Source organism: Rutilus rutilus (genome assembly GCF_951802725.1).
Source record: "Rutilus rutilus genome assembly, chromosome: 24".
NCBI classification, from domain to species: Eukaryota; Metazoa; Chordata; class Actinopteri; order Cypriniformes; family Leuciscidae; genus Rutilus; species Rutilus rutilus.
Window position 1 is genome coordinate 5,023,589 of NC_140228.1, and position 22,081 is coordinate 5,045,669.

General features: G+C 37.7%; 2 protein-coding genes and 1 gene segment (V, D, J or C); 1 reads left to right on the plus strand and 2 right to left on the minus strand.

Annotated features, from left to right (window-relative positions):
• LOC311284461 (Ig kappa chain V-III region MOPC 63-like) overlaps positions 1-22,081 on the minus strand; it is a 945,935-nt gene that overhangs the window by 850,193 nt on the left and 73,661 nt on the right.
• On the plus strand, positions 792-7,892 carry lrrc4bb (leucine rich repeat containing 4Bb). 3 transcript variants are annotated; one of them, XM_084399403.1, is made up of 5 exons: positions 792-1,112; positions 1,222-1,292; positions 3,935-4,065; positions 4,206-4,476; positions 4,864-7,892. In XM_084399403.1, the coding sequence occupies exons 4-5, from the start codon at positions 4,234-4,236 to the stop codon at positions 6,784-6,786; spliced, it is 2,166 nt and encodes a 721-aa protein (XP_084255529.1). In that variant the 5' UTR covers positions 792-1,112; positions 1,222-1,292; positions 3,935-4,065; positions 4,206-4,233; the 3' UTR covers positions 6,787-7,892. The 3 variants fall into 3 exon arrangements, with proteins under 3 accessions (XP_084255529.1, XP_084255528.1, XP_084255530.1); XM_084399402.1 differs by having other exon boundaries at positions 804-1,112; positions 3,935-4,074; positions 4,864-7,886; XM_084399404.1 differs by lacking the exons at positions 792-1,112; positions 1,222-1,292 and having other exon boundaries at positions 3,959-4,058; positions 4,864-7,886.
• The window catches only part of mybpc2b (myosin binding protein Cb), a 28,572-nt gene continuing 20,823 nt past the window's right edge, over positions 14,333-22,081 (minus strand). For both annotated transcript variants that reach the window (XM_084398908.1, XM_084398909.1), the window contains 8 exons: positions 21,429-21,596; positions 21,255-21,343; positions 20,981-21,176; positions 19,992-20,131; positions 19,582-19,741; positions 18,760-18,896; positions 16,261-16,447; positions 14,333-14,882 (listed from right to left, as the gene is read on the minus strand). In XM_084398908.1, the coding sequence (XP_084255034.1) occupies positions 14,857-14,882; positions 16,261-16,447; positions 18,760-18,896; positions 19,582-19,741; positions 19,992-20,131; positions 20,981-21,176; positions 21,255-21,343; positions 21,429-21,596 (1,103 nt within the window). In that variant the 3' untranslated portion in view covers positions 14,333-14,856. The remainder of the gene's footprint in view (positions 14,883-16,260; positions 16,448-18,759; positions 18,897-19,581; positions 19,742-19,991; positions 20,132-20,980; positions 21,177-21,254; positions 21,344-21,428; positions 21,597-22,081) is intronic.

The following is a 22,081-nucleotide window of genomic DNA, read 5'->3' on the forward strand; positions in this document are numbered from 1 at the left end:
CTAATTTAGTCCATTAAATAGCCAGGTCGCCAGCAACGTCAAGGTCATGGGTTCGAGTCGCAGGGAATGCGTGAAAACTACCTTGTAATGCAATGTAAGTGGCTCTGGATAAAAGCATCTGCCAAATGCATATATGTAATGTAAAGTGCAATGTTCTGATAGGGTTGCAGACAGCAATGTAAAAGCAATTATAACTGCGAAAGTAAATATATAAACCAGTAAATATATAATCATGCATATGAAGAGAAAACACCTGCCATGCATCCAAGCAAACTGTATTTTGGTACAGAGTTAGGTAGAGTCACATTTGATGTCAAAGTTTTGTGACAGCTTCAACCTCAAAAACATGCACAAAACTACACAAGGTACAAGAAAATATGACCCAGATGACATTAAATAATGAACTTGCTGTGAGCAAAAACCAACAAAATCCAAAAGACATTTTTAAACCAAAACCTATCTGTTTAGTCAATTTCATGTAAATGATTTTGCATATTTTTTGGGCTTATGCAGTTCAAGGTAACACTAACACATTTCAATGTTTTATTTCCTTTTGTAAGATGCAAACATTTTTGCAGGGTGAACTCTGAAGCAAAAGCAGAACCAAAACAGCTTTTCCATTTTAGATTTCTGTTGAAGTTGTAGTAGTAGGCTAGGCATGATCACAATCTCAGCCGTCCCTGCAGATGAAACAGCTTGTGTATGCGTGGATGTATGGAAACAGGCTAGAGCAGGTGTGTTTTGTGCATGTCTCAGTGGTCGCTGTATTCAGGACCGTGGCTACGGACTTTGCGTAAGATGTTGCGCTGGGTGCAGCATCAGTCCCTGTGTACGGCCACGACGCGCGCGAGCTGCCTGCATACACTCACAAAAATGCGCCAGTAGGTTTGTACGCCTCGTACCCCGGATAATCAAATTACATTCGATTTTTACACTTTACAGCGAGCGATTGCGTCGTTTTTCTCTCTCCCAGCGGTGGTATGATCTGTTAACTATATATTCACCGTGTCCGCGCGCACTGACGCGCTCCGGATCTGTGAGAGACACCGAATCAACGGGAGGAAAATCATTAGAAGAAGATTCGTCGAGTCGGCGCGAGGAGAAAGGAAAAGGTACAGTGTGTGCATTTGATTAGATGAATGTTCTCAAATGCTGTGGAACTGATCAATAGGTTTGGTTATAATTCATGCTGTGGGATTGACGGGAATTGGTTTGATTTAGGTTTCCTCGTGTCCAACATGATTCATTAGAAGAGGATCCGGAGGATGTGATGGATGCATGAGAGGAGAACGGTAAGATCTTTCATTCAGAATTCGTTTTATTTATTTATTTAGCTAGTCAGTTTATTTACTTAAATATTTATTCATAGCAATGAATCTGGCCGTTGGAATTGTGATGATTTCGCAGTTGGCAGTTGTGTTAATGATGGCTTGGCTTGATTTGCATTTTTTCTTTCTCATTATCCGTGAATTACACAGACACCCGTGTGCCATTTTGTTGCGCGTCTTCGAGGGAGCGCGCGCGCGTGTCGGGGCCTCACTTGTGTATTTCACGCGCGTACGGCGGTCTCCGTTAAGACGCCGCAGTCACTAACGCATTCAGATGCACCGATTTACTCACATAAGAGCATCAGACCCACTGCAGTCTCTGGCATGGTGGAGATCACTGCATCTGATGCCTTATGAAGGTTAATTAATAATCAATATAATGGCTTATGAAATAGATGTTTAATCCATGCATTTGACTCGTTTTTTGGCCCGTGGCTGGTTTTAACGAAGCCGTAGTGCAAACAGAGCGCCGCCACCCAACCGGATTCCGACATCCAGCATCTGCAAATCAATTTAGCGTTGTCATGGTTACAGTGAAGCTGCACCACCGCACCTGTGACACACACACACACACACACACACACACACACACACACACACACACACACACAGTAAAGATGCGCCTGTGTGTGATGATGGACAAAGATGTTAGAGCCATATTAGAACAAAACGTTGAATTAAAATCGTATTTTGCATTTTGCAAGACTATCTTTGGATTAATTAGAAATATTTCTGAAGACAGTGTGTGTGTGTTTGCATGCACAATCTTACTTTATAGTTAATAAACGTGCTCTGTTATTAGTTAAAGGTCGTAAACTTTTGAAACAAACCCGACTGGCATTAGTTTCCCATTACCTCGATTTTGCTCTGCATGTAGGCTAAATACCCTTTACCGGTGCTTTGGCGGCTTATTCACTGTGCGCATGTGTTCTGCGCATGCCTGCTTTGATGTCAAAATGGATTAATAAAAGTGATCATTTCAAATGTAACGCAAACATGTTTTTCTTGTGCCTTGGGTTTGTAGGATGATTTTTGATCGTTTTTTTATGAGTGCATGATCTTTATGTCTCTGATCTTTAATAAATGTGTGAGTTCATGTAACCGCCTTGAAACGTGTTGTTTTATTAGGTAAATGTCACAAATAGTTTAAAGTGAAAAAAAAAAGAAAAAGATTGGAACACCTGCATTTTTGCCCATATTACCTCAATTCCTCTTGTAAACCTTTTCTGGTGTCCAAATATTTTCTTTCTTTTCCTGTCTATTGGTTTCCATTTTGATGTCAGTAATTTCATATAAACATGGTGGTGTCGAGCTCGGACTTTTGGTTTAGAGTTCATTTCTAGCCAATCTTACACCTTAAAGCTAAAAGACTTAAAGACTGGTCTGGTTTATGAACTAACTTTTTTATAGAATCGTGAGTAGAATTCAGAAAAAACAACATTTGTTTAAATATAGGCAGCATTTACTAACATTCTTGCAGTCTGTTTATACAAACTAATCCTGCTGCTATTGCATTACTGTCATCCAACATTCGTCATTATTCTCTGTTTATTCATTGTAGACATCAGTGTTCAGACATGAGAGTTGTTTACCTCTTGCTCGTATGCACAGTGGTTGCACACACTGTTAGAAAAATCTGTAGAAATTACAGTATTACTGGCAGCTACTTGCCAGTAACTTACTGTAGATTTAAATTGATGTTATTTACTGGCAACAATTTGTTCAAAATGAAATGAACATTAAACATTAACAAGTCTTTATCGTTACAGAATAAAACTAAAATAACAGCCTCATGCAAAGCATTCTGGGAACCAAAATCTGAAGGAAAAAAAACAGAAAAAGGTTGATGAAGATTTCTGGTTCCCAGAATGCTTTGCATTAGATTGTTATTTTATAATTTTATTCTGTAAAGACAAAGACTTGTTAATGTTTAATGTTCATTTAACTTTGAACAAACTGTTGCCAGTAAATAACATAAATTTAAATCTACAGTAAGTTACTGGCAAACAGCTGCATAACTACAGCAAATTTTTTACAGTGCACACACACATTTCTTTGTACAGTTTGTATTAAATGTCTGTTTTCATTTACATAAGTAATAATGTGAATATCGTATTATTGTATATTCTCATTATTCTACTTTTTATGTTTACAGAACCACACATCTATGCACATTTAATAAAGAATACTAATTTGCTAAATTTTAGAGCTAGACATTGTTCTGACCGGACAAACCTGTTGCCTTCAACCAGTCAAATTAAATATTAAACCTCAACATTTTTTCAGTCAAGGCCAGACCAATCCAAGTCTGGAAGGTTGAAAAAGATAGACGGTGTTATTGACTACAGCTGTGGCTGCTCAATGTTTATAAGTAATAAAAGAAAAAGAGGAAATAATTCGAAATTACAATTCTGCTTTGACTGGGCTAGAGGTCACAGTATTTAGTTGCACAGGTCACAGTTTTTAGTTGCTGATGTACTGACCCTAACACCCTTAGCTAAATGAAATACGATAAGCTGTACATATATGCAGTTTTTGACCTCCTTCGTCCTTTCTCTCTCTCTCTCTCTCTCACGCGCGTTCCCCGTCCCGTGTTTTTCTTCCAGTAAGCAAGGCCAGTGCTGACTGTGATGATTGTGATGGCAAGCAGAAGACTCCCGTAGCAGCATCCAGTGCTGTTGACAACTGTGTGGATTACACTTTGATGCCACAAGATACCTGATTCCACAAGTTAATCGTAAAAAAAGTTAATTCTCTTTCTTGTTTTGTGGATGTTGTCATTCAAAATACACTTCCATATTTATTATTTATCATACAATTACCATTTAAGAAGTTTTGAGGGTTTTTGGTGCTCACTATTTGCTTTGTTTTGTTTAGGAAAGGGGCAGGACATGATTCAGTTGCCATGCAGGCTGCTATCGTAACAGGCTTTTTCAGCCCCTCCCCCCTTATCTGGTTGGTCCAACTGTTGTTGTGGCCACACCTCCTTGGACCTCGATTGGCCGAAGCCAGTCCCGCCTGCCCCAATCCCTGCAGCTGTTCCAATCAAGCCAGTCGAGTGATCTGTACCAGAAAAGGCTTAAATGAAGTTCCACAGAGTATCTCGTCCAATACGCGATACCTCAACCTCCAGGAGAACTCCATACAGGTAACCTCCTTGATACCCTAAATATATACGTTTTCTTCATGAAAACTGCATGCCGAAATTAGCTAAAAATACATTTTTGGGATTTCTTGCAGAGCCTTAGTGTTAAACATACTTGGTTAGTCTTTGTTTACAAGCTCTGTTAGTTAGGCCTTCCAATGCTACAACCATCAGGCATTGTAGATCAGTCATCTCCAATCACAGAGTGACAGATGGTCACGCATACGCACATACTGAAATAGAACAAAATATCAAAGATGCAACATTCGTGGGTTCTGCAGAACAGGCTAAACCTTAACAATATAGATTCAGAAGATGCAGTAACCCCGTTCCAGAATGTGTCAGCTGTTATAACTAACTATATTCTCTTCCTCTCTTCTTCTTCTGCAGTTGATCAGGTCAGACACCTTCAAGCACCTAAATCATCTGGAAATTTTACAGTTGTCTAAGAACCAGATTCGTCAGATAGAAGTGGGAGCGTTCAATGGCCTTCCTAATCTCATCACCCTGGAGCTTTTTGACAACAGACTCCCACTGGTACCATCACAGGCGTTTGAGTACCTGAGCAAGCTGCGTGAACTCTGGCTAAGGAACAACCCCATAGAGACACTCCCAGCGTACGCCTTCCACCGCGTGCCGTCACTGCGACGGTTAGACCTCGGTGAGTTGCGCAAACTCAGTTTCATCTCGGAGGCCGCATTCGAAGGGTTGCTGAACCTACGTTTCCTGAATCTGGGCATGTGCGGGCTTAAGGACGTACCCAACTTGACGCCTCTCGTGCGGCTAGAGGAACTAGAGCTGTCAGGAAACCAGCTGGGCGTGGTGCGTCCTGGATCGTTCCAAGGCCTGGTGTCTCTACGCAAACTGTGGCTCATGCACTCTCGGATCTCTGTCATTGAGAGGAATGCCTTTGATGACCTCAAGAACCTGGAGGAGCTCAATCTGTCGCATAACTCTCTGCATTCATTGCCACACGATCTCTTCACTCCACTGCAGCAGTTAGAGCGTGTCCATCTGAACCACAATCCTTGGGTTTGCAACTGTGATGTTCTGTGGTTGAGCTGGTGGCTTAAAGAAACCGTACCTGATAACTCCACTTGTTGTGCACGATGCCATGCCCCACCAGGTACTAAGGGCAGGTACATTGGTGACCTTGACCAGAGAGACTTCACCTGCTATGCACCTGTGATTGTGGAGCCACCAACGGACCTGAACGTGACCGAGGGAATGGCAGCGGAGCTAAAATGCCGCAGCGGGACATCCATGACTTCTGTTAATTGGTTGACCCCCAATGGGACCTTGATGACCCATGGAGCGTACAAGGTCCGGATCTCTGTCCTGCATGATGGAACCTTGAATTTCACCAACGTGACCATGCAAGACACCGGACCATACACCTGTATGGTCACCAACTCTGCTGGCAACACCACAGCAACTGCCGTGTTGAACGTCTCAGCTCCTGATCCAGGCAGTGGTTACAGCTACTTCACAACCGTCACTGTTGAAACCGTAGAGACGGGGCAAGAAGGGCACGAATCAGCTCGGCAGTTCGTCAATGAGACGATTATTAGCTTTCCAGGACCGACAGCCGCATCTGCACCAGCAGGTCCCACTGGTTCGATGCTGTCCTCCTTGTCACCGCGAGTTACGCGTGCACCCGATCGCCCGTTCACCGTCTCCATCACAGACGTCGCCAACCTGTCGGGTCTTGAGGACGTAATGAAGACAACTAAGATCATCATAGGCTGCTTTGTGGCCATCACCTTCATGGCGGCCGTGATGCTGGTCGTCTTCTACAAGCTTCGCAAGCAGCACCAACTGCACAAACACCACGGCCCGGCGCGCGCCATTGAGATCATCAACGTCGAAGATGAGATTGGATCTGCGGGAACTAGTGGCATCACTGGAGGGAGCACTGTCCACACCGGAGCGGGAACTGGTGGAGGAAGCGGGCAGAGTCCAAGGATTCACGAACCTGAGATCATGACCCTGCCGAGCGTTGGGCAATCGGATCACCTGAACCACTACTACAAAGCGCACCACTTTAACAACAACGTGCTGGGCTTAAACATGACCACTGGAATGCTCAACAACAAACCCAATCTTTCCTCCCAAAATCAGGCTTCGACCATGAAAATAGGGACCGGTGACACCATGCCTGGCTCGACCTCACCTCCCCTGCCAATCCCCATCCCAATGGCGATGACTTTCCATGGAACTCTGAAAGGCCTTAGTCACGTTCCCAATATGCAGACTGAGCCGCTGTTGCTATCGAATGGCTCCAAGGAGAGCGTTCAGGAGACCCAGATCTGATTACTCACATACACATGCAGGAAGGGAAGTAGACTGGTTTTTACGCCAGTGTGACTGTCAAGTCTTCAAGATTATGGAACTCCGTCCCTTTCCGACAGATTCTATGGAATATTCCGTTCAGTGAACAGAGAGACAGGGTTTTACTGACGTGGACATGGCGCTATTGAGTACATATGTGCCAAAGCAAGCGTCTTTTTTGCAGTTCTTTTTGAGTTGTGTCCGCGTATAAAAAAATATAGTCTATATTAAAGTAGTGTAATTACTTAAGTGTTGGTTTGCCACAGTCCAGCGACACAGAGTACACACACCGATGTACAGCAGCTAACAGACCTGTATAAAAGCATACACACATTTACACTCCCCGGAGGTTGACATCATTATTCATTGTACTCACCTCGGTAGGTAGTGTACCTGTGTGCGTGTGTGTGTGTGTATGTATGTGTGTGTGTGTGTGTGTGTGTGTAAGGGACAGTATTAACTGAGACTGATTCAGAAATAAAGACTTAAACTGCTGTGATCCAGAATACATGCTCATGTTCACTCTGCTTCATGATGACATTCTGAATCTAGCACAAGTGAGGATCAGTTCATAAGCTCAGAAATCTGAACTCTAAAAGACACCAGTTTCAGGGTGACACACATCATACCTAGAGGAGAGGGCAGAGAGAAGAAGCCTTTCCCTGTGAACAATAAGAGTTACTTGGCTGCTGTCCTCAGCAAAGGTACCATAGTACCTCCCAACAAGCCGCCATAGTGCAAACTCTCTGTGCATATCTACGTTTGAAGAGATCGTGAGTGTCATATGTTTGTCTTTTCGCCTGTCAGCGCTGAAATGAAGAGTAACAGCAGTGTGTAAGGGCTATTTCACTGGCATTGGGTGTTTTTGATGTGCGCAGAACGTATCTGGACTTAAAGCCAACATGAAGCGCCATTTAACTTCTGTAGTATTTCTATGTGAAACATGGATGCAGGGCGGGACTTGACTTTATCCATCGGGAATTGATTGGATCGTGAAAAGTGGGTGTACCAGAATGGAGCCAGGAGGGATTTGTGATTCTAGCCGAAATGGAAAGTCGTTTCAGAGGCGGAGCAGGCTACAGTTTGATAAAAAAAAAAAATCTAGTTTTTTTTTTTTTATTATTATTTTTTTTTGGCTTGGCATAATGTGCACAGTTGAATCGTGCACAATAAGGCCAGGAATGTGTGTTAGGAAAGTAAATAGTGTCCATTTTGAGTTCATGTTGACTTTAAAATAAGCTGTATTAAAGCTTTGAAATATACTGGGATACGCAGCACAGGAGAATTTCATTGACTTGAAAATTTTAGATTTTTAACAGAGACAGAATGAAAGACATTGTGAAAATGTCCAGATTTTTCTGACGAAAGATTTTGCAATATGACATGTAATCTTATGTAAAGATTTTCAAGTATACTGTTTATAGACCAAATCAGTGGGTTTGGGTTCAAGGGGCTGGTTAAGGGTCAGGGTTCAGGGAATGGGAATACCGCTCTTTGGGCCACTTCAGATTAAACGTTAGCCATCCAGTTGGCGAAATTGTATGCCTCACTTTCAGAGAGTATTTTCTTTGAAGAGATTTGTGGACTGACCAGTCCTTCGTGGGAGCCATACAACAACTGCTGACTACATAAAGCGATCTATTGATCAAGTTCCTCATTCTTGAATGGCTTTGAAGTTGTATAATAACAATGTGCAATGTGCCATTAACTGGAGTAGAGTACACATGCGTGTATTATTGTAATTGCTGCATTAAACTTTATTCGGTTTTTAATTTCCAATTCATCATCTTTTTATCAAACTGTTGTTGTTAAAACTGATTCATCCTTTTGCAAATGGTGGGACCTTTCATTAATCAAGCTGGACTTCATTTGACCAACTGGGCAATTGTTTTCTCCATCGACATTATTCATTTTTGTTCAAGTGCTATACATAGCTCAGCAACCTGAGGACATTATATCCCTCTCAAATGTCTCCCTGCTATACTTCATAATGGAATTATAGGACAAACTATATTTTTTTCTGTTTCTTTTATTGCTTCCCCTCTTTCTCCCTACAGTATGAAAGCTGATTGTGTTTGAATATCCAGTGGAGTTGCTTAGCAACAACATCATTGCCAGGAAATGCTCTTAAAAGCTTATTGTAGCACCTGACCCTCGTCGGCTGATGCGGCACATAGGTAGAGCAGAATTACGTCAGTATCACATAAGCAAAAGGTTAGTTAACGTGAGGAACGTGTTCTCTGCCTCGCTTTGTGTCCTCGACGCCTAAAAACTGCACATTGAGCTGGGAAAGATATGAGATGATCTTATAAACACACATGCTGGCATGTTTGCATTGAACCCGGATCCAAAATTTGCATAACAGATTTGAACATTTTTTGCCTGTTGAATGGTATTGATTTTGGTGGAACACATCTGTATAATTCCGAGCGCAATGATAAAGCAGTTACCACAATTGAACCTTGATTTGGCCAATTAGCCGTACTGGGTGAGAAAAAGTCTAATTCTAGAGAGCATTTTTGGTGCAAGATGAGACATAGTCTGTACATTTTAAATGCATATATATATATATCTGATCATTTTGGAGTTTTTTTTTTTAAGAGTACACCAGCATATTGCTAACATACATCAACTACAAACAAGTGTAGTTGATACAGACAGGCGTTATAGCCAGCAAACCTCACCTTTAACCTTTCCATACCTCTATTTTATCATATAAACTTGTGAAATGCAAAATGGCTAAACCCTGACCTGCCCCAGACAGTGTGTCAGAGTTCACATGTGTGTTTCGTCCTGTAGCAGGTTGTTCTTCTCCTCTATGCATCCTCTCTGCGGTCCGAAATATCACATTACCCTTACGGCTACTGAGAGACAATTCATCTAAACCTTTCCCCGTTTCAGAAAGCTGCTCTAAGCTGATTTCACTGGCTGTGAGATGAAGACACTGAGGCTGAGACCCGTGTTGCGGTGTATTTTAAGACGAGTCTGAATCGGCGCAGAAAGATTGTATTATGAAGCAGTTTCATCACTGTAGACTCTTGATGTGGTGGGTCTTTCTCTCTCCGGATCTCTCTATCACGTTCTCACACTGACCATGTGTTCATATATTGCCATGTATATAATCTAAAGATGTAAATATTCTCTATTTTTTGACTTACCATGAGCAGAACACGCGTTCTTCAGGATTTGAAACAGAACGAAGCTTTTTGGAAACTATCTGCATTTCTCTCTCCTTCTATTTATGGGTGAATCTCATGAAAACAGGTCAAATTTCACCACAGTATCAAATGAACAAGATTATATTGTGCAGAGAGAAAAATAAATTGCTTTGTGGCATTTTTAACTAACTTTCCTACTAATTATTATTGCTTATTATTATTAACATCTTGATATTTTGTTTGTAATTTACAATTTTCTGTGTAGGCCTATGCTTTAATAAATAAAAATTATTTCTAAAAAATTTAATATATATTAGCAAAACATTTTGTACAACTACTACAACCATACATTAAAAATACACACACACACACACATATATATATATTTCTTTTTTGCAATGTTGAGAATAATTATTATTCTCTCTTTTTTTCTGAGAAATTGTCCCCCCCCCCAAAAAAAAAAAATCTGTTATGAAAATGACACATTTAAAAAAATTTATAAAAAATATTAATAATAATAACGGGTTTTATTCTCACTATTATTAAATAAAATAAGATTTGGGGGTGAAATTTGACCCGAAACCAGTTCTTAGCAGGTTGTGTGAGATTCACTCATATATTTCTCTTATTCTGTCTTTAGAACAACAAACTCCTCAAGAAAAAAAAAAAAAAAAACTTAGAATTAATCTTTTTTGCATAAAAAAATAAGAAATACAGCACTGCTGATATCGGCTTTGCTCTTCATCTGTTTACCTATTTATTTGTACTGAGTATTTTTTAGTTGATTTGGTTTCTTTGTTGCTGCTGTGTGGTTCGGCTGTGAAGAGCTATAGTTGGTTGGTCATCAGTTCCGGGTCAAAGGTTGTGGCAAATGCTTAACTGTGCGTGTGAGCCTCTGCACTATGCCATTCGCTACACAGACGCTCTTTACCAATAAAACATGGACATTTTGGCTTTAGAACTCTGACTGTGTGTCTTTATGCTCAACTTTGATTAAAGCTGCTGTAAACAATCCATAAACTGAGATATTTGTGGAAGTGTTGCACAGCCTAAGACTCTGTAAACAGCAAAAGAAAGGGGAGTGGCCTGTGCCTTTTTTTTAGCCAATCAGTAATGCTGTCTGGATGTGACTCGTGTCTATGGAGGGCGGGGTTTTGAAAAGAGGGTGTGGTCTGCAGAGCAAATGGTAAAATCTTTCTTTAATTATTTCTAGATGAGTAAATCAGTGGTTAAATTCAAGACCCAGAGCCAACACAGGACAACAATTATTCATCATACTAAAATGTCCTAAACTGAAAACTAAAAGCCAAACACTTAAATATTGCCATGAAATGCACACATAAAATTGGAAGAGGACACTGGTTGAATGAGAAAATTGACTTCATGATTTCTTTGAGTCTGGTCTCTCTTAGATTTCAAGTTTCATGATTTCGCCAGCACAAAACAAATCGTGTACAAACCATATTTATCCTCACTGCAATATGCTTAACACTTTAGTTTAGGGTCCAATTCTCGCTATTAGCTAGTTGCTTATTAGCATGCATATTACTAGGATATTGGCTGTTTATTAGTACTTATAAAGCACATATTAATGCCTTATTCTGCAAGACCATATTCTACATCTCTTAATCTACCCAATACCTAAACTTATCAACTACCTTACTAACTACTGAGAAGCGGTAATACACGAAGATGTAGTTAATAGTGAGAACTGGACCCTAAACTAAAGTGTGACCTTATTTTGCTATCCTGACTACGCATGTTTACAGTAAGTTGCATTTTATTATTTGTATTCAACAGATGTTACCGTGACCTTGCGACCCACCGGTTGAGAACCGCATCAAGCCTCTGATTCTCAGACACACACGTGTAATACATAAGGATACACACCATAGGGCGGCCGGGTTAGTTTGGGATAATGACCGGATGACTGTACATGATCCCACTTATTACACGGCTACTATATGAACCGATTCAAGTGTAAATGATTCTGGGAGGAATAAAGCTCGGTGAACTGTGGAGTTTAGCATCATTATACTAGAATATTTGGCAGCATATTTGGAAAATGACATTCAAATTATCGGATGAAAGATTGGAATAATTACGATTATTTTATGTTCACCAAGGCTGCATTTATTTGATGAAAAATACAGTAAAAACAGTAATACTGTGAAATGTTTAAACCTTTAAAATGGCTGTTTTCTACAGTAGGTGAATATATGTGAAAGTGTAATTTATTCCTGTGATCAAAACTATATTTTCAGCATCATTACTCCAGTCTTCAGTGTCACATGATCCTTCAGAAATCATTCTGATATGCTGATTTAATGCTCAAGAAACATTTCTGAATATGATCAATGTTGAAAACAGTGATTCATTTTTCAGGATTCTCTGATGAATAGAAAGTTCAAAAGAATTAATTTGAAATCGAAATCTTTTGCAACGTTACACATGCATCACTTTGATAAATTGAACGCGTCCTTGCTGAATAAACATTAAATTCTTTCTTCCCGTTTTAAAATCTTACTCTAAACTTTGTATGGTAATATATCACGGTTTCCAACGTTGATAATAATCAGAAATGTTGATTGAGAATGTAGAATGATTTGTGAAGGAGTGGAGTAACGATGCTGAAAACTCAGCTTTGATCACAGGAATAAATTACACTTTACTGTATATTCACATTGAAAACAGCTGTTTTGAAATATTTCACATTTTTACAGCATTTTTGATCAGATATATGCAGCCTTGGAGAAGTTCAAAAATCATGATTATTCCAAACTTTGGAGCAGTAACGTAAAGCTGAAGTGGATGTGCACACGTCGCCGTCTTCCTGTGGCCTCACCTATACGACACACACTTCCTGCACACACTCCCCGCTCTGGCTGCAGCGTTTCCATAGCAACTGTGAAATGTGGGAAACCCTCTGTCCTTCAGAGAGGAGTGAGGGGGTGCTGGTAATCATGTGATTGAAAACAGTGATGGAGCATCAGCATATAGTGTTTGCACTCATGGAAATCATCTGCAATGATGCCGCTCGCTGACTGACTGTACGCGTTACTGTATTTCTCCACGGTCTTATTTCCCAATGACAGATGCTTTCTGACTATGTCTACATCAGTGCAAACTGCATCTCTGGGATGCTTCATGCAATCTGAGATGTTTGTAGTGCTCTATAACGTTTGCAGTTATCTCTACCCTACGGTCGTAGTGTTTACGTTGGCTTGTTACATTTGATATATATCGAATAGTTATCGCCAGTTGTTGTTAATCAGATTCAAGTGCCGAGCATCTGTGAGCACTGAACGTCTGCATCAGTAGCGAGGCCTCTGTTTCCATGACAACCACGGGCTGAAAATAGCCCGCTCTCTCTCTCTCTTTCTAACATGCATGTATTTATTGTCTCTGAAGACATGCCAGTGTTTTTTTTCCTCCTTTCCCCTGCTGTCTGACTCTCCCCTCATTGGCTTTCTCCTCCCCTTTGCTTTCCAAAGCTCACCTCTCTGCTCCCCTCCGCTGTTCTCCCTCCATCTCGGCTGATATATAGTGGCTCAGTTGCCATGGAAACCTCCAGAAACTATGGTGACGGGTCTTACAGCATTGCCTCAGCAGCACCAAGTGGCTGAGCACAACTGCATGCAATGATGTATGCAAATTAATACAGTAAATTGGCCAAGTCAAACTGAAATGACAATGTTTTATTTGTACTCGGATTACTTTTGTATATATATGTAATTTGAAAAAAACATAAAAAACGGTTTATATATATATATATCATTTTTTTACTATATATACATATTGTAATTGATACATATACATTTATATAAAATGTTATATATATATAAATAAAATTACAAAACGGTTTATATATGTTACATTTTTATAAACTGTATATATATTTTTTTTTTATTATTTATACATAAATAATTACAAAAACATTAAAAACTATAATTTTCTATCATGTCATTTTATTGTAATTATATATAGATATATATATAAATATACACACATCTACATATATTTATAATTTTATATATATTTTTGTAATTTTATATATATATTATATAATTATATTATATATATATATATATATATATATATATATATATATATATATATATATATAATAATAATAATAATATGACCTGGACTTTAATATTAATACATGTTTAATTGGCCATCAAAACAAGTCAATTAATGTCTTTTAATTTATATACTTTAATTTGGATAAACTCTTTCTATTATAAAGCGAGTAACAGATCTATAATATTGTTGGTTAGTGGGCTTTGAAAATATGCGCATAGTTTACGTGTTTAGGTGTGTGCTTTATCTTACTCTGCAGTTGTGCTGTGAAATCAGTGATGGTGCAGTTGCCATAAAATAGTTTATTTTCTGTCCTGAAACACAACAAATGGAGACACAAGTTACATATACAGTGCAGTGCAGAGTCCAGATAGTGTAGCAAAATGAAAGCACAATTCCATTTGACGTGGTATGTAACTGCTATCAATAATAACGTAGATCAGCAAAACCAAGGTAATTGATCACCTGTTTTAACCCTAAAATCATTTATGAAGAGGATATATGTTGAAAGGAAGGTTCTGTTTTCAGTCCCCATTAAAGCCATTGTTTTTGAACATGCATAATTGCTCAACGTCACCGGTTGCTATAGTTTTGATAAAAATACTTCTCACTGGGGCTTAATGCAGTCAACCGAGCGTTTATTCAAAGCCTTCAAAAGCTACAAAACCAGAGCGAGAGTTTAACACCACGTGAGCCGCCGTTAGTCATTTCATGAGCCTGGCAAACACAAATGACTGTAAAACATAAGTTTAAGGCCGATCATATTCAGTGTCGTTTCTGATCCATTTCATCTCTGCTGCTTCCGTTCATCCTACTCCTTCTTCTCTATCGGCGTGGCTGAGTTCGAGAGAGAGGGAGAGAGAGAGAAAGTGAGATATGATATGCCGTCACCCAAAACCTCTCAACCAATTATGTGGAAGAAATATCATTCTCATTACTCATGCACTCAATTTACATAATATATCATTTCATATCAAAAGTGTATATCATGGTAGTATCTGGTGTACTGCATTTAATTTATGCTAATTATAAGAAAAATGTGTCTGAATAGGATGATTTTATTGAGTAATGAGAATAAGAATGTAATGAGATTTTTTTTTTGCATTACAATGATTTATATATATATAAAAATTTCATTTATTTAATTGTCATGAACATAATATAAACATTATTATTATTATATATTTTGAAATATATTTTCCTTTTATTTTGGAGAATAAATATGACCTGGACCTCAACACATTCCAATTAATACTAGGTTACAAAATTCTCATTTTTGCATCATCACATTTTAATACACGTTGTCTTGGCCATCAAAACAGGTAAATTAATGTCTTTTAATTCATATAATCAATGCCATTACTGGCCCTTTTTTAATCTGAGTAAGGGATCTATGATTAGTAAGTGGACTATGAACATCTAACTGTAAATTGTGATGATAAGTGGATAGAATGAGCAGGAAATGTGGATAATATCTTGTTTGTGTGTTCTGCACACAGAATTCAGATGTAGCACGATGATAATGTGCTGTTTTAAATGTTCCACATTACGCCAGCCAGTGGCATTACTAAAAAGAGACATGTGAAATTAAGTATGACTTTCCCGCTTTAATTATCTTTCTGTAACATGTTGCGTGGGAGGAAATCCATAACGCATCTAGTTAGTTTCCCGCATCTAAAGCTCGTTTGAATTCTGTGTGGAAGCCAGTATGACATATACATTAAATCACCTTAAATGCATTCGTTCTCCTCAGGCAATGACTTGAAAACCAGCCCTAGAGACGTTAGGTTGCGTAACTTCATTGTTTGTTCGTATTCATAGTCTGTGTCATGTAACTTTCCATCTGAATGTTGTCTGATGACATATTCTGATGTTTTACAGAGGTTTTCCCAGTGATAATGTTTAACTGGTGACACAAGAATGTCAGAAAACATGACACAGCAGTTTAATTAAGAAAGCATTGACTCGTTCTACATGCGCCCTCTAGTGACACACTGAAGCGCTGCTTTTAAAACAATCAGCTCTTGTTCCTACACGCGTCTGTTTATCACGGTGGGGAATTTTCAGTGATAATAATATGGGTTTAACACTGAGCTAATGATATTTTCTAACTCCTAACCCTGCCCATAAACCTTTTTATATTTTTATTAAGGCATTATTTGGTATGTTTGTTAAGTTTATATTAAGTCAACAAGGTTTCCACACATTATATTACCTCTGATTTCCAATCTGCACTCCACCTCATCTTCTCCGAGGTCGTTTACAGCCTTGCAAGAGTATTTCCCACTGTCGAAGGTGCTGGGTTTGCGGATGTTGAGCGTCAGAACGCCCTGGTTATTCTGCATCAGGAACTTTGGATCGTCACCTATTATCATCTTGTTCTTCATCCAGATAATCTTCGGCTGGACAGAAACACAAAGAGGTCGAGCTGTAATTCCTACTGCAATTTCTATTTTAAATAAGACTAAAAAGTTGTATTAGTATATTGTATTTAAGCCTTTATTTATTTACATATTTGTAAGGTACTTTCTTTGTATTAGTTGTGTTTTGTGATGTGTGTGATTGTACTGGGTATATGTGAGCCTTTTAACCAAAGACAAATTTCTATCACTGGCTGATAGATAATAAAGTTTTTTTAATTTAATTTAATTTAATTTGAACTAATATATAATTACTCTACTCAGAAACGAAGTTTAATGTTTGTTTATTTATTAACTTAATACATCTCATGACATCATAGTATTAAACTAGATATGACACTGATCTTGTTTCATGATAAAATCAGTGAATATGTTTTAGTTTTTCCTGCAGTGGATTGTAAGGGATGTGAATAATGTTAAATGATGGTGAGTGTATGTTAAGGCAAAAACATTCATAATGTTGTTGTTTCAGACTAGTGGAAAGAAAACATCCAAATTACACTGGTAAGTGTTTATTTTATAGCACTTTATCTATTTGCACCTGTAGATTTAAACTAAAATACATCTTTAAAGGCTTTTTTTCTCTCAAAACTTACACACACCAAATTGTAAAAAAAAAAAAATTGTATCTATGTGAACAAATCTCTCAATAAAAACTTTCAGAATATAGATAGGAATAAAACTGTAAAATCTGGACTCCTTTAAAGGAGAACTCCGGTCAATTTTAACATTGAGCTCATTTTTTTGTACATTTGGAGTGCTGTCAATACAGAGAACAACGACAAAAATCGGTGTTGCCTACACCGTGTTATCCTCTTTTTAAAATTGGCACCCTGTTGACTTCAATGGGGCAATGTTTAAACCTGCTTTTAGCCTCTTAATATCCTTGATGTGTCATTACAAGTGCACAGCCAATGTGAGTGATTCCTTCAGAGTGAACACGAGTGAATCTGACTGCAGTAGATGTGAAAGATAAGAATAAAAATGATGTTATTTAAGCCAGCGCACATACCTGTATTTACATCCTGTTTTCGGTCGAAGTCCATAGTAATCCGATTGTCGAGTTCACGCCCATAGGTTTAGTACCTATGATCACGTGCGTGAACTCGACAATCGACTACTTTGGACTTCGACCGAAAACAGGATGTAAATACAGGTATTTGCGCTGGCTTAAATAACATCATTTTTATTCTTATCTTTCACATCTACTGCAGTCAGATTCACTCGTGTTCACTCCGATTTTTGTCGTTGTTCTCTGTACTGACAGCACTCCAAATGTACAAAAAAATGAGGTCAATGTTAAAATTGACCGGAGTTCTCCTTTAAGGCAAGAACTGCATTTCTTTTTTTAAAGTTTTATAATGATCTCTAAGGTCCACTTATAATGTTAGCAAGATTTTTACAGCAAAGCATCCTAATTTATAAGAAATAAAAGCTATTTCCTATCCTGTTTTTGACCCTCTCTTTCAAACACTTTTTGATTGGTGTGCCGCATTCAAGACTTGTAAGTAAACGCCCACTGCAATGATTGTGTAACAGTTTTGCATATTAATATCATTTTCAATGTCCCCGCCGCCATTGCAAGTGTGAAATTGTTTTGAAAACTTCCGATGCTGAAAAATGGCAACCTGTGAAATTCAGCCATACATGTTTGAGCCAGAGTCTGATCCTGAATCAAAGACAAACCTACACCGCAAATAACAAAGACACTCCAGTCTGCGATTGCGTGGTAATTAATCATCTTTATTTATGTTTATTCCTTATGTATTTGGTAAGGTAGTATTATATTTTATTACACCATATTAGTGTTGAAAGAAAAAGCCTGTGTCGAACTGTGTCGCTTTAACACGAATCTGCAGTCAAATGAAGTGAACACGAACCGTGTCCTACTGAAATAAAGTTCATCAAGGCTTTCTTAATGTTACGATCACAAGGATGGAAAAGCAAAGACTGTGTTTTTCCACAACTGGGTAAAACGACTTGTAATCCTCAGAGGTTCCTCTATGGTTTTGTTGCTGGACTAATTCTGTGTCTCTGGTATTTACCACTGCATGGCATGCATGAATCAGTGGGCGGGGCTAAAGAAGTGATGATGTAGAAGTAGGCGTTGATCATCTGCTGAGAGGCGGTCTTTCGTCACACTATGATGTCATACTGAGACAATATCCGAAACGAGTCATTTTGGGAGCTTGGTTTCAATCAAAGCTACCCAATAATATAACACACTGAGCTGAAGACAAGGATTCTGCCCACATGTTAAATAGAGTATACAGTATGTGATCATTGTGTCTTACCTTAGGAAAGCCCCTGACTGAGCAGCTGATGGCAGTGCTGTAGCCTATAGTCACAGATCTATTGATGAGGGGTGCGGTGAACTTGGGGGGAGAGGTCATATCCTTTTCCTTGTAAGGAGGAGGTTTGAATTCCAAATCTGGTAGTGTGAGAGAAAACTGACATCAAAATCTACAAACATTGATATCGGTGCGACATAAAGCCAACACCCATAAATATTAGTATTGTAATTTTGCAGTTGTAATGTAAAATAAAATAATTAATTAATTATATAATTAATATAACATTATATATAATTAATAAATAATTATTAGTAATGTATATTATACATTTTATATTAGTAATATTACATTTTATAATAGTAATATATATATATATATGAGTAATTTGTCTTATATTGATATTTATATAAATCACAAAATGTCTTATTTTGTTTTATATTCTTATTTAGTAATAATAATAATTTTATTATATAAAAATATTACATTATTATTATTATTATTATTATTATTATTATTATTATTATATTGATATATAATCACACATTTTGGTTAAATTGTGCATCCCTACAAACAAGCACAACACAGCAAACCTAGATTTTTAAATTGTAATCACATTTTTATGATTTTTTATTAAATTTTTATCCCTGAATCCTGCAGCCCTAACTAGCTAACTAGTCAACAACTATAACCTTAGTATGTCTCTTTTTATTTTATTTTGATGTTGTTGAACAGATTTAAATAGTGTCTGCAGTTAAGTCAAATAACTAAGCTTCACATTTATTGTGAATTTTTCCTGACATTTATTCGGTTCCCCACACTGACCAGACTTGGCGATGACAGCGGTGTTCTTGCTCATGCAGGGATCTTCACTGAGACCGCAGAGGTTCTCGCTGTAGACGCGGAACAAGTACTCGTTTCCGATGACGAGGTCAGAGACGGTGCAGTTAGCGCGGCGATTGTGTTCGTACACCGTAAACCACTCCTACAGGGTGATGAGAGGATAACACATGATGGATTGATTGATAAACGGAGTCGTTCACCCAAAAATAAAAGCCATCATTTATTCACCCTCATGCATCACCATAACAGTAGCCCATGACTTGACCCAAATGTTTCATGGAAGAAATAAAGTCACACAGGTTTGGACGTAAATGATGACAGAATGGTCATTTTTGGATGAACGATACCTTTAATGAGTGCTTTGGTGGATAAATGGAAACCAGATCTCTCACCTTGGTTTTTTTGTCTGCTTTCTGGATCGTGTACCCAGTGATATCACAGTTGCCGTCATCTTTGGGTGGTTTCCACTCCAGCGCTGCATTGAAACCCCAGACATCAGTCACATGCACTTGAGTCGGAGGGCCGGGTTTATCTGGGAAGAGAGTTGGAGAGTCAGAGGCTAAACTTGATGAACGTCTCTGGAGTAAATCAGCGCTCAGTGTGTGAGTGATAAGACAGAGAGAGATTTTAGAGTTTAACACAGAGTTTCCCAAACCAGGGTTTCGTGAGGGAACTGGAGAGGGTTTGGGATTTGATGAAAGCTAATTATTAGTCAAATTTATTTTATTTTTTTACATTTTATGATTTATTTATTTAAATAACTTTAAAATGATGGCATTCACCTAATTTAATCATTTACATTTTTTAATAAAAATATTTAAAAAATGTAAAAACTAAATAAATATATAATTTTGAAATGATTTATATTTGCATAAATAATTACATTAATAGTAATTATAAAATGTCAAATTAAAACAAATACATAACTTTAAAATGATTTCTATTGACATAAATACTAAATAAATTAATAATAATGATTTATTATTTAATAATTAAATAAAATAAATAAATGAATAATTTCAAAATAAATAACACTAAAAAAGATTAAATATATTTATTTGATTACCTGCATGTCATGTGACCGAAATCAGAGAACAGTGAACATGCAAATCTGTTATTAAATTATTGAAATATTAACTTAATTTTTATTTTTTTTAAGGGATACTGAATTTGTAAACTATAAATGTTGTGTTAAAAATAACTTTATTAGTTTTTTGTTATTATTAAATTGCATTATGGCTATTATTTCACCACCATGCTCTCTATATATCAGTATTGACCACTGAAAAATCCTTATTGGTCGACCACTGGTTTTAATGATATTCATACATAAGTGATGCATGTTGGATAAAACAGTAGCTACACGTCTTTTTTGTCTTACCTACAATTCGGATGTCTATGGTGGCTGAGTCCTCCATGTTTTCAATTTTTAAGACAAGTGTGTATTTCCCAGAGTGATCTCTCTCAGCGGAACGAATGAAAAGGATGGAGTCGACGTTTGAGTTCCTGACACTTACTTTCTTTTCATCCACTGGCTGCCCGTCCTTCAGCCATGTAGCAATAGGACGAGGTTTGCCCTAAAAACACACGTATACTTGTTCATTTGTAAAGCGATCTGGATTTGGATGCGGTTCATTTGTATTTGACATACACACCTGGAAGGGGATGACAAGGTTGATTTTCTCTCCGACTTTCCTGATGTATTTGGTTCTGAGTTGACGAGGAAGACGGATCTTCGGATGCTCTGAAGCGAGAGGAGAACATCACTGTGAAGGAACAAGTTTGCTAGAGACACAACTTATGTTTAATGAATTTTACTTTGTGCTTACCCATAATCTCTCTGACAGTGACTGATTGCCCGAGCAATGCTGGAGGGCTTTGGCCTGCAATATTTACTGCAAACACACGGAAATTCACCTTCTCTCCAGTGGGAAGGTTTCTCACCACGAAACTTTGACGATCAACGAGTCCAGCGTTAGCAGGATGCCACTCCGTTTCTGACACGGCGAGAAAATCAAAGAAATATACATTAAAAAAAGAAGGATTATTAATAATAATTCAATGCAAAATGTACATTTAAAGTAACTAAATAAAAAAAATATATATTTTAACATACATAATTAAAATAATAATAATAAAATCATAAAAATGGCAAATTAAAATAAGTAATAAAATATTTTTTTATATAAAAAATATTACAAAATTAAAAATATTTTATTTGTTAAAATAATTAACAAGTAATAATTGGACTGGATGATATATTGAATATTCAACATATATTTGCAATGATTTCACATGCAAAAGAAAATTGAGCAACACTGTCCTTGTCATGAGATTAGAATCGATTAATGAGAGCACTAAGACTGATTCAACGACACTGAATGATTTGCAATTTGTTCACATTATCACTAAAAAAGTTTCCAGAAGGAGTTCAGTGTATGTTAGCGTTTTAGTTAAAAATATATGTTGGTAAATATTAGAT